We start from the raw sequence: 12,062 nt of genomic DNA on the forward strand, positions 1-12,062 counted from the left end.
ATCACCAGCAACTTATATAAACAGTCTTGAAGAGACATTTGTTATTTCTACCTTGAAATCCTCTTACACTTATATAATTGCCTAAAGGGATATGTAATTGTCTGATGGAGGAGACAGAGGGGCAGAGCCAGTTGCCACAACGAATGACACTGTAAATTCAGTACCAGCCAGAAAGCTACTGGGTATAAATCAATCTCAGCAGATTCCAGAACTGCCTAAGCTGTGATGGACAAGATGAGCAAAACAGCCCAGACAGTCTGCAGATTTATGAATAATCCATGGTCAGCACTTTCAGTGACTAAGGTTTTTGAAGAAGTTAATGTTGGGAATAGTTGACTGATGTAACCCCCTTGGAGACTTCCATATTTATTTTACTATATGTTCCTTATCATAGAACATTTCAAAGTTTGGCTTCACAGATCATACCACAAGGAAACACCAGGATAATAAAAATTATAATAATTCAAGTCCCCCAAGGACACTGGTTTCAGAGATACACCAAAGAAAAGAGTGTTTTGAAAAAGAGGAAATGAAACCAGGAGTGTATGTTTCAAATCCCAAGCGCTTGGGAGGACAATGCTGTTAATGATGTATCAATTTAAGGGAAGATAGTTTAGCTTGGAACACTAAAACTAATGAACTATTGAAGTATTGAACTATTTCCAGGAAGTGGGAGCCAGTAGACAGACAATAGAAAAGGACCCTGCCACACAGAAGGTGGGATGGTACTGTCCTTCCTACACAGGAGTGACTAGAGAACGTGAGTCTGCATAGGGAAGTCTCAGAGTAACGAATCTGTGTGAGCACATGCTCGGAGGCCAGGGATGAGAGGGCCCTTCTCAAAGCTGAGAGCAGAGTTGAACTGTGCCTCAAATGTTGATTCTCTGCTCACCTTACCATACTCCTCAAGAGACGCTCAGCCATTCATTGGACATTGACTCACTGGAAGGTAGCCAACCAAACTGGCAGCCTAAATGAAACCATATTTCTGGAAGAGCAGATGCAAAGGCTAGATTTAGTGAACTTGAGGAAAGATGTAGTTGGTGTGGAGAGAAGGCCAAGGGTTACTTTTGTACATTTGAGAGCTGTTTCTATGTGGGAAAGAGGGCCAGCATACTGGATGCTACTCAGAGAAATGCACTGATGTTCTCGACATTGTGGCCCCTTTCTCTGAGAAAAGTTAAATAGAAATAGCGTGAACACCTGCCAAGACTGTGCTGATGACCCTGAGTTGAGTGAAGGGATTAATTAGAATAGCCTCATGCTTTCTTCCAAACATGTGGTCTTACAACCTACAGATCATTTTTTTTCTATTCTTGCTCTATAGTTTTGACTCTACAATAAGCTGATCTGTTACCCTTAGTCCCCAAGACAGTGAAAACGTGCCTTCATATTACTTCTCTCTGACAGTCGAGTTTCTGTTACTGTTACAAAATACCTAAGTTAATAAACTTATAAAAAGAATAGTTATCTTGGGTCACAGTTTTGGAAGTTTCCCTCTATGTCTGATTGGCACAATCCAGGGGAGGCGTTTGGCGAAATAGGAGGCATGTAGCTCAGCAAACCTGTGCACTTCATAGCTAAGAAGTGAAGTGGGAGATAAAGGTCTGGATCCCACAGTTCCCTGGGGGAAAGAGGCAGAGGGACATGCCATCAAGACCCTAAAACTCTCCCACGGGGCTCCACCCCGTAAAGGTCCTCCCACAACCCTGCAAAGCTATTTTGAAGACAAATGTAGCAAATGAGTCTTTCGGGGTCATTCCAGATTTAAAACATAGCACTCACTCACCAAGGTCAAATCCAAGAAGGGAGAGGGAGAGACTGTAAACCCAGAAATAACTGTGGCCCCTTCTGTGGACTCAGTGCCGAAGAGCAGAAAGTATTCTGTCGTCAAGGAGTAGAGAGCTTTATGTCGTCAGTCTCTGATATGGGGGAGGGGCCACACCTCCTGAACATCTTTGCCTTGACACTCGGACTGGTCTTTCTCTACCACGCGAAACACAGATGGCATAGTTCATCTCCGATTTCCAAATAACAACGCATTTCCAAGAGAAGATGGCGCTCCCTGACAAGATCTGTATGTCCCTCCTCGCAGCCTCTTCCTTCATGTCATGTGTATTTAATAGGACTGGGCAGAGCTTTATCAGGAAATTCAGGTGACGCCACTGGGTTTCAAGATATAATTCGAAACTTGGCTGGCTGCAGCAAGCAAGGCTGGGATAATCAAAGTTAACCGTAACAGAGCAAAGCCTAATACATGAAAAAAGTCTGAAGGTCCTAATTACAGGGGTAGGCGTCCTTTCTGAGTAAAAACAACCTTCCATGTTTTAAAAAAGCTTTGGGAAGAAACCAGAACTTATCGCAAATGTCTGCCCAGCAATCAGGCCAAGGGAATGGATGGCCTAGGAAGGTTCTTTTCACCTACCCTGAGAACAACTTTCCAGCAACATACAAGAGTTTGGACGAATTGGTCAAACCAGTCCGCTCTAGGTGCAAATCCCTAGCTCTGTGACCATGAGCTACTCACTTAGCCTCTCTGTGCTTCAAGCTGTCCAACCATAAAAGGGTTGTATTAGTATTTGCCTCACAGGACTGTTGAAAGGATAAAATGAATTAATGAAAAGATAGATTGGTGATAGACATAATAAATGAATAGGTATAAATAAATGAACATAATAGACAATAGACTGATATACACTAGATGATAGATTAGACAAGACAAAACTTTTGGAAAAGATGTTTGTTGTGTAGATTATGGTGATGGTTTTATAGTTATGTGTCTTCCTCCAACATCATCAAGATGTATATTTTAAATATCTTTAGAATTCTGATAACTACATTCAGATCAGAGGCCTTACTTCCTGCACATCAAATTCTCTCCATACATTTTAGTTGGGCTATATCTTAATCTAGCAATCTAGACACTTAAACAGAAGTCTATAAACAAAATTGGCAAATCCTTCCTTACCTCTCTCTCTTTTTCCCTACCTCTCTCTTTTTTTCCTATCTCCCTCTCCCCATCTCTGTCCCTTTGTGTATCTCCACACACACACACACACACTACAAAAGATACAGTAGCAATAGGATAACCACCATAAAGATTCTCATTCACAAAAGGGTGAAATCAGGGGCAGCAATTACTGATACTTAGTCTATCCAGGAAGCAAGTGTGGACCCTGCCCCTTCACAGACAAAAGAGAGTCTTGGATCTACCCACTGGGAAATTCTTACATTCTTTGCTCTCTGCTGCTATCATCACTTCTCCTGATAGCCGCCCAACTCCAGTTTGTCTCTTGGCCAGAGTGGTGAGTGTTGGGGAGTGTGCCTTCACAATTGCCTGCATTTCACTTCTTGCCCGTAGAAGTTATTCTCACCCTTGAAAGACATCCCTTTCCTCTAGAGCTGTGAGGTTGTTTACCACACATCGCCTTGTAAGTTGTCTTGTTATCAAGAGCACCAAAGGTTTAGCCACTGCAGGACCTGGATTGTTGCTTTTCCAGCCCTGCATCCTGTCCCTCACACTAATCTATGGCCATTGAATGATAGAGCAGCATCCATCTCTGTCATCACCTTTGGTATTGGTCAGGATGGTCATGCTAGCTTCAGTGGTAAACATCATAAGAGGGCTTACTAAATTCCTCATGCATAGAAAGGCATCTGATTAGTATTTATCAAATAAATGCTTTATGGTAAGCATGTATGCAAATGCACTGTTTGGAAACAGTTGTATTTACATTTTCATATTCACACTTTTAAAAAAATTGGCAATCTATTCAGGATTACAGGGAATGTGGCTCCAGCATGTGAGTTCAGTTCCTCCACACTGTGCACCATGCCTGGAGACCACTCCTCAGCAGAAACCCAAGCAAAGGTGGCCCCATCATTCCTCTGATTGTCAGCATAGAAAACTTACAGCCTTTGTAGACTTAGGTCATTTCTCTTTATACTTATTATTTATATGCTATAAAATATTTAAATGATATCTGTTGTGTAATAGTTACTCAAATGAACTCTAAAATCCAAGAGAGGGATTGATAGCCTTTGAAATAATGAAGTCCTATCCCAGAACTCTTTTGACTAATTCTGTGCAGTGAGCATACATAATGGAATGTGTCCATGTTGATGTTTCTGATCATTCTTGAATGGTTTATTTGTCTCAGTGATGCTTTCTATTCACTGGGGGGATTTTATTGCATAGCTATTCATTGCTCATCAAAGCCGTACATTGACCTATTTTGATTTCTACACAAACCCGTGACCTACTGATCATTTTGAAGGAGATTGTTCATGCAAATCAAAACTGACACAAACTATTGATTGATAGTATTTGCCAAGCACAAGTTACTTAGCAGGCACTAAACAAGACTTATTTTGATATATATCTAAAATATTTTAAATAAACCTTTAAAAACTGCTTTAAAAGTTGGCTGTAGTTTTCATTCACGAGTGTGTGTGTGTGTGTGTGTGTGTGTGTGTGTGTGTGTGTGTGTGGTGTGTGTTGACAGTGGGAAGAATGGACAATGAAATGTACAACACATTCACCAGTTAAAGTGCCAGAAGATTTATTCTGATTACAGGCTAAAATATCAGATTTATTCAATTACATAGACATAATTTGCAAAGTATGTGTCCTTCCTAGATTTATGATACACATATGGAATAATGCTTAAACAAGACCAGTGCAAGCAACATCATCTTAAGTATTTCCCTGTTTCATGAAAACATCGGATGCAACAATTAAGGACGAGTCACAGAGAAACACTCCTGTTAACAAAAGGGATGTGTGGGTATGATTCCACTGCTTTAGCCCCCTTTCCTAAGTTTGCTGCATAAACTTTTCTGAGTGCTTTCGTTGCTTCAGGGAAATGATGCCAGTCGGTCTCTAGATACCACTTTAAAGGTTACAACGATACGAATCCACATGGTGCAAACAGCAATGGCTGCAGAGGGATGGAAAAATCCTCCGGATACCTGAGACCCTCGCTTTGCATCTGCCTCCATCTGGGGTTTGCAGAAGAACCTTGCCCACTCCTCCTCATGACTAACGAGTGTATATAGTAAACTCTTTGAAATGTGAGTATTATGGGAAGGATCGCAGTTGCTTTAAATTATAGAAGTTGGCAAGTGCCTGGGAGAAGGAGTGGGAGGCTGCTTAAACTGAGAAAGACGGTTGCAGAACTTCTTCCGACAGCATGAGCTCCGAGCTTCACACATCCTCTACTTTTCACCAACGTACTTCTCTGCATTGTTGTGGGGCAGCTTCAGCAGTAAACACATTTCTGCTCTGATTACTTTTGAATGATCTCTAAATTCATGGGAGAACCAAAGCAAAGAAGTCTCATGTTTGGGGGAGAAGTCTGAACCCAGCAATGCCCAGGAAAGGTAAGCTATGGTTTTTACTACAGTCTTTCTCTTTTCCTCTTCTGTTTGGACTTTATCAAAATATTTGCAGGAAGAACCACAGACAGCTACTTGTAAGGAGATGGTGGGAATGTGTGGATAGAGTGTCAACAAATGATAAATCAGAGGTTGGAAAACCTCAGCAGCGGTGTCTCCCCTGCTTTCTATTCCGCTTGGTGTGGCAAGCGTCTTTGTATAGAAATGCTTTGTCTCTTAGAAAAGGTGGGAGACTTCTCTCTGAAACCCCCAGACTTTGAGCCCAGACTGTCTAGTGGGCGGTGGGTTAATGTACGGTCAAGATCTCAGTATCTGTATGCTACTCACCTCCCAGAGCGAGAGTCTTAGCACTCGGGAAACCTTCTCATAGATCGTGGTAACACTGTAAAATGTCTCTCAGTCATGGTTACTGTGACTTACTGTTTTATGGAATATGTTTTCTATAGTTAAATAAATCATGTGACTGTTTCTTGTAAGAACCTAGAAATATATTACTAATATTAACTTTATCTCCCTGGAGTGGAAAAATAAACAAAACAAAAGTTGAACATGACATGACATTTTTAGCTTAAGTCAAAGTCGGCTGAGGGTGTCATTGTCTGCATAGGGTGACTGACTTGTCAATTGCTGCCTTTGGATAGCTCTCATTGGGTTTGTTTTTCTATGCATTGCTTTTCTGAGAGGCATCTTGGGGTGGAGGGTTGTGAATATTCTGTGAATTCTTCTATTTCCTGGAGAAACACTCTGTTATCAGAGAGTTCCTGTTTTTCCAAGGCAGAATTCCAGGTGCAGCCCCTTCCCCCCCAGCCCCACCCCAGATATCCACTGAGATCAGAAGATGGAATCCGCCTGCTAAAAGTTTTAGCAGAGTCCCGAATTCATAGCTCCACATGTATGTGGGTTTGATTGAGCTGAGGTGGTTGGAACACAGAGGTAACCTCAGTCTGGAAGACTCACTAGTGTAGAAATATTAGCAACCAAGGCAGTTAGGCCTGGGAGGGAATGGGAGCTATTGCCACAGTCACTGTCTTCGGCTAAGAAAGCCTCTACCTTTCTTGTTATTTTTTCCTTCTGTGTCAAAGTCTAGTTACACAATGAGGATTACTCTGGCTTCCCTTGCCTCGGGGTCTTGTTGATTAAGGTCAGAGTAAAGTCATTACTGTATAAAAGCAAGGAGGTGACTCTATTAGCTCTTGGCAAGGTGGTCAAAGAACACCATTTGTTAGCTACCTCTCTTTACCCATAACTGCTAATGGGGCAAGTAGACCACGACTGCCAAGCCATAGACTATAGACTTCTCCATTCTGTACATCCCCGGCTTTCTTTTTCTTCCTCTATGCTACCTACACCAGCCTATAGACCACTAACTACCAGGGAGCAGGAGATCAGGCAGGCGAATATCTCACCTCCGCCTCTTTCCCAGTCCTTCCAGCCTACCCCTGGATAGCAGAGGAAGCCCCCACCCTATCTGGAGGGGGTCCCCAGTACCCCACCCATGACCTCATCGCAGACAGCTAGAGAGCTGGATGGCCAGCGCTTACATGGCGCCTGAGTGGGCCCTGGGGATGGGTGCGGCCTAAAAATGCGCAGTATGGCATGACGTGGCTTCCCATCACGGGCTCCAACAGAGGCTGGCAGCATCTCTGGACGCCAAACTTGCCAGGCCCCACCCCAGAGCCCAAGAAGCACACACACACACACACACACACACACACACACACCACTTCCCTGTACCCCCCCCACACACCCTATGAAGATGAAAACAAAGGCAATAAGGGTTGCTAACCAAAATCCCCAAGCCAGCTGACTCATCCGAGATTCAGTCACGTGGGGTTTGTAATGAAACGTGGACAGTGCCTTGAAAGCAACCAGTAAGGACTGTCTCCAAAAGGGTCTGGATGAGAGAGACCCAAGGTGAAGTAACTGAGCTTGCTACAGAATCTGAGAGATAGACGCCGCCTCTTCCAGAAATTATGAAAGGAAAATGTTAACTACTGAACTGCCAGTAGGACAGTGGCTACCTATCTGACCTGCTTTTGTGTGAAACAGGCTTGGACTAGTTTGTGGGATATAGAATCGGTCACAAGTCCAGACTTGACAAGCTAGGCTTAGGGGCCAAAGGTCCAAGGGCTGGAGAAGGAACTCCATCTTGTTCAACAAGTCTTTCCAGAAGGTCTGCCGTGTGCCAGGCACTTTAGCAACGTGTTTTAAAAGCAATGCTAACATTAACAGCATGGAAGACAATGCAAGAATACCAAGTAATGCCTGTACCACAGTCTGCTACAGTCTGAGAGACATTCCTAGAGAGTAACCTTTGAACTAGACTCTGGAGGCTGAGCCGTTTACCAGGAGAAAGCCAAAGGATGGGCACCCTGGCATACAGGCATAAAAATCACCTCAGCTCTCCAGCAGGAAAATATCTGGGTGGTGAATCTGTTTTCCAAAGTGAACTCCAGGGCAACTGGCTTCATGGCTATTAGTCAGAGGAGAATTCAATGTATTGCCTGGTCAGGCAACTTTGGGAATGTAGAAAGATATACCACAGTGAAGCAGGGTACTTGGCTCCAACTAGTAAGTCTATCCATCTTCTGAGGGTATGTTGAGGGTTACGTTAGACAGTTTGTGTGAGGGCCCATCTCAGAGTGCCTGGTGTGATGCGTGATAATGTCAGCAATCATCAACAATCCAGAGCTGGTTTGACTGCAAGACCTCTTCCCATTTTAGCTGGTGAACGTGTCCTCTGGCTCTCCAAAGTGGGATCATTGGGACATAATGTTTTCCAAAGTCATTAGACCAAAAAGCCTTTTTTTTTTGTGAAAAAAAAGAATGCATGTTGAAAAACAAGTGAACTGAGAACAAGTGTCCTTAAGTTGCATGAGGTTTCCCAAGACTTAATAGAAATGTACCAATTCTCGCTGGCCACTTCACAGCCTGCCCTGTCTCTGGAAGGCCAAATGAGATTTCTCATGTCCAAGAGAATTGAGTTGTAAAATCCATTTTCACCTTTTAGATGGAAAAGGGGTAGAAAACTAAAAGTGTTGTTAGTGAATATAAACATTGGAAAAGACAGTTTCCACCTACTGGCCGAGGACCCAACTGAGCAGAGTGTCCATGCTAAGTCAGCAGAAACTATCTTACTTCCAGGAACTTCTAAAGAGAAAGAGTAAAATGTGTACTACAGATCTGAAATACAAATTTCAATAATTGTAATACGGCATGTAAGAGAGACTCCAAGTAAGTGAAACTTCAAGAAGACCTGATAATCAGAATAGCCAGCCACATTACTTAATGACAGATATGCACAAAGAATCCTGCTCCATCATTCACAATATGGCTATCCCATTCCTAACTTATACCCCTCAGGTGGAAGCATTTGACTCATCCCACACATGAGAAAACTGAGCCAGAGGAACTCAGAAAACTCCCTAATCTTTCAGAGCCTCAAACTGAAGTACATCTGATGCCTTGGCCCTGGCCAGGAAAGATTCCTCAAATTAGAGAAAATGTAACATGATCCTTAAAGGATGAGGACTGGTGGGTGGGGAATTCCAGGGAGAGAGGACAGGCCTAAGGAGTAGAGGAGAGAATTGGGGAGTGGCCAGAGGGCAGCCCTGACAGAACGAGAACAGAGGAAGATGAGACACTCCACTGCAACCCCTAAAAGCCTTGAATGCCAGAACACGAGGTTTGATGTCTTTCATGGAATAATGGCTAAATGTTTGTATGCAAGGATGTAACATGATGGGAACAGAGAGAAAATCATGTTAGAAAGCTGGATGTGTCCAGGCGAGAGACATAAGGCACTGAAACTCCAGCAGAAGTTATGCGGAGAAGGGCTACACATGGCCCCGTCTACAGAGTCCTGACCATCACCCTGGTCTTTGAGATAGACGCCCTCAGGCCTCACCAGGTCTACATTCCATGTAGGCTCCTTCTCATTGCCAGTGCAATGGACCAGGGTAAACTGAGGAATGTGGGAGGGGCTGGCTGAGCCAGGAGAGGCCTCCCAGTTCACACTCAGAAAGATAGCAGTCTAAGCACTTTTATGGAAATCATTAACTATACTGTTCCCTGTTCCATCACTGGGTTCCAGATTTTTAGCTCATATCAAGCAGGCACATTTCCAAAACAACCTTTGGATCTACAAAAGTTTTATGAGTTTACAGCTAAAGCAATTACATAATCATGGTATTGGCATGCAATGGTGGTGGTGGTGGGCGTGTTTTAATATATCTCTTCCGGAGGGACTTAAGTCTCTCTTCCTGGCTGTCTGCCTTTTGTAAAAATAAACTCCCCTGTGTCTGAGAACTCTGACCGCAGCTTGGACCACATTCTCAGAGTTTGAATGGTATCCCTCATGGGGGTGCTTTATAAGCCTCTGCAACACCCCAGGTGATAGCATTCAGAGATCAGGAGTTAATTCCCCTTGATTCCCCCAATGCCTTACAATTGGAGCAGGCCTGGATCTTAATTTACTACAAGCAGAGGGCTGCCAGAAATTTCACATTCCTGTACTCTCTTTAATTCACCTGAAGTGTGATTCCAAGGAACCGCACCAGCAGGGCATGAGCTTCAGAAATTATTGGTGCTGCCAGCTCCACCACCTGCCGTACCAGGATCAGACAGCCATCTCAGGAGAAACGTGTTCACACCGGTTACACCAGCTCCTATCGACTGCAAGACCCTTGGGGGCTTTGGATTATACTTCCGACCGCTGGCTATGGTACCAGGGATCACTGAAAAGATGGCAGAGCCGCATATCTGAGCATTGCAAGGCAGCCCTGGCCTCTGAAATATGACAAGCTGTGCTGGATAGACACATTGACTTCCTATAGATTCTTCAGCCCAGGTCTGCCAGGTCTGGGAAAATCCCCTCCTGCACCTATACATTGAAGCTACAAACATCTTTTAAATGATTTTTTTAATTTTTTTGTTTTGAGGTTGTGAATTACATTTTTCCTTTTCCATCCCTGCCTCCAAGTCCCCCCATCTGCTCCTCCCCACTCTCCCTAATTCATGGCCTCTTTTTTCATTAACTGTTATTGTATGCACATATGGATTTGTATGCACAGACATACGCCTAGATATAACCTGATGTGTCCATACAGTGTTACTTGGACACGTGTTTTCAAGGATGACCATTTGACACCGAACAACCAATTGGTGTGTCCTTCCCTGGGGAAAACCAACTCTCCTGCTTCCAATTTCTCTCAGTTATCTGTAGTTCTCTGTATGGGTTTGGGGCCTCATGACCTTTCCCTTTGCAGTTACTAATGCTGCTTGGTATTGTCCTTGTGAAACTGGAGCTCTCTAAAATAAAGGCGGAGTTTTCTCTTTCCTTGCCACACACAAGGAAGCACACAGGGTCTGTCAACAACCTTGAAACACTGAGGTGGAGAAGGAGAGCAGAACAAACAGTAACATCTCATCTCAGGAAGTGGATCCGTTGTTCAACTGCTGGGAACTAAATAAACATCCAGGAAATGTTCTCTGCACTAGTTAACAAAGCAAATTCTTCAAAATTACAAGCTTATGTCAAATGAAGTATTTATTATGTTCACATCAATGGCATCCTTTAGTTAAGTGCCTGCATATATACTATGGCCACATCACCCTTGTTTTTAGGCAAGAGGAGGTGAGAAATTTGCCTAACATAGTATATGGGTGCATATGCATGTGTGAGTGTGTATGTGTGATTGTATGTCTGTGTATGTGTGTGTATTTATATGCACATGCATGCTCGTGTGTATGTACATATAGAAGCCAGAGGACAATGTGGATATTGTTCAAGAGACACCCACCTTTTATTATTTTATTTTATTATTTATTTTGAGAAAGGGTCTCTCATTGGTCTAAGTAGGCTAGACTGACTACTAAGCCCCAATAACTACCTCGCCCTCCTTGGCTTTGTGATTACAAGAACATGCCACCATGCTCACTCAGCACCATTTCCAGACTCTAAAACACAGCTGGGTACTAGAAATTGAACTCAGATCCTCATGTTTTCATGGCAGGCACATTACTAACTCATCCCTCTCTCCAGTCCATGCAGTAGGTATTTGCACTCATGTGTGTCTCAAAAAATATTGCAGATTTTCTGTTCTGCCACACAGAATTCCAAAAGAAATTCCTCACATTTTTGTTTAGCAATGAAGAACTCTGTTCTTTGCTAATCTTTCAGTAACTACCTCCAATTAAGACAAAATATGTTATCATTTTGTTTTATGTGTATAGATGTTTTACCTAGATGTACATCTGTGCAACAAGTGCATGCCTAGTGCCTCAAGAGTCAAAAGAGGGCATTGGGTCCCCTGGTATTGGAGTTGCAAACAGTTGTAAGCTGCTATGTGGGTGCTAGGAATGGAACCCTGATACTCTAGAAGAACAATCAGTCTTCTTTACCACTGAGCCATCTCCTCAGTCCATAAAACGCATTTTCACTGGAGACCTTCTGTCACTACCGAGTTTATACTTTATATAGTAAGACACACCCAAAGTGTCTTACTACCCAGCCTCATATTTCATCTGTGGCAGATGGATGACCTAGTCCTACTGAAGAGAGGGCAACAAGGTAAAAGATGTTATCCAGTGCAGAGTTAGTAAAGTGATCAAATTCTTTCCATTCTTCTGTCTTCTGCCTCTAACTCAGGAGAGGAAAGCGACTT

General features: G+C 43.2%; 1 protein-coding gene across 3 annotated transcripts in view; it reads left to right on the top strand.

Moving 5' to 3' along the window:
* Positions 1-4,658: 4,658 nt before the first annotated feature.
* The window catches only part of C1qtnf7 (C1q and TNF related 7), a 98,984-nt gene continuing 91,580 nt past the window's right edge, over positions 4,659-12,062 (top strand). The window contains exon 1 of one of the 3 annotated variants that reach the window (XM_040747035.1): positions 4,659-5,073. Coding sequence is in view for 1 of the 3 variants with exons in the window: in XM_005068812.4 (XP_005068869.1) it covers positions 5,370-5,382 (13 nt within the window). In the remaining 2 variants the exon portion in view is untranslated. The other 2 variants (XM_040747034.1, XM_005068812.4) reach the window with 2 other exon arrangements.

The sequence above is a fragment of the Mesocricetus auratus genome, unplaced genomic scaffold (genome assembly GCF_017639785.1).
Source record: "Mesocricetus auratus isolate SY011 unplaced genomic scaffold, BCM_Maur_2.0 Super-Scaffold_100006, whole genome shotgun sequence".
In the NCBI taxonomy this organism is placed as follows: domain Eukaryota; kingdom Metazoa; phylum Chordata; class Mammalia; order Rodentia; family Cricetidae; genus Mesocricetus; species Mesocricetus auratus.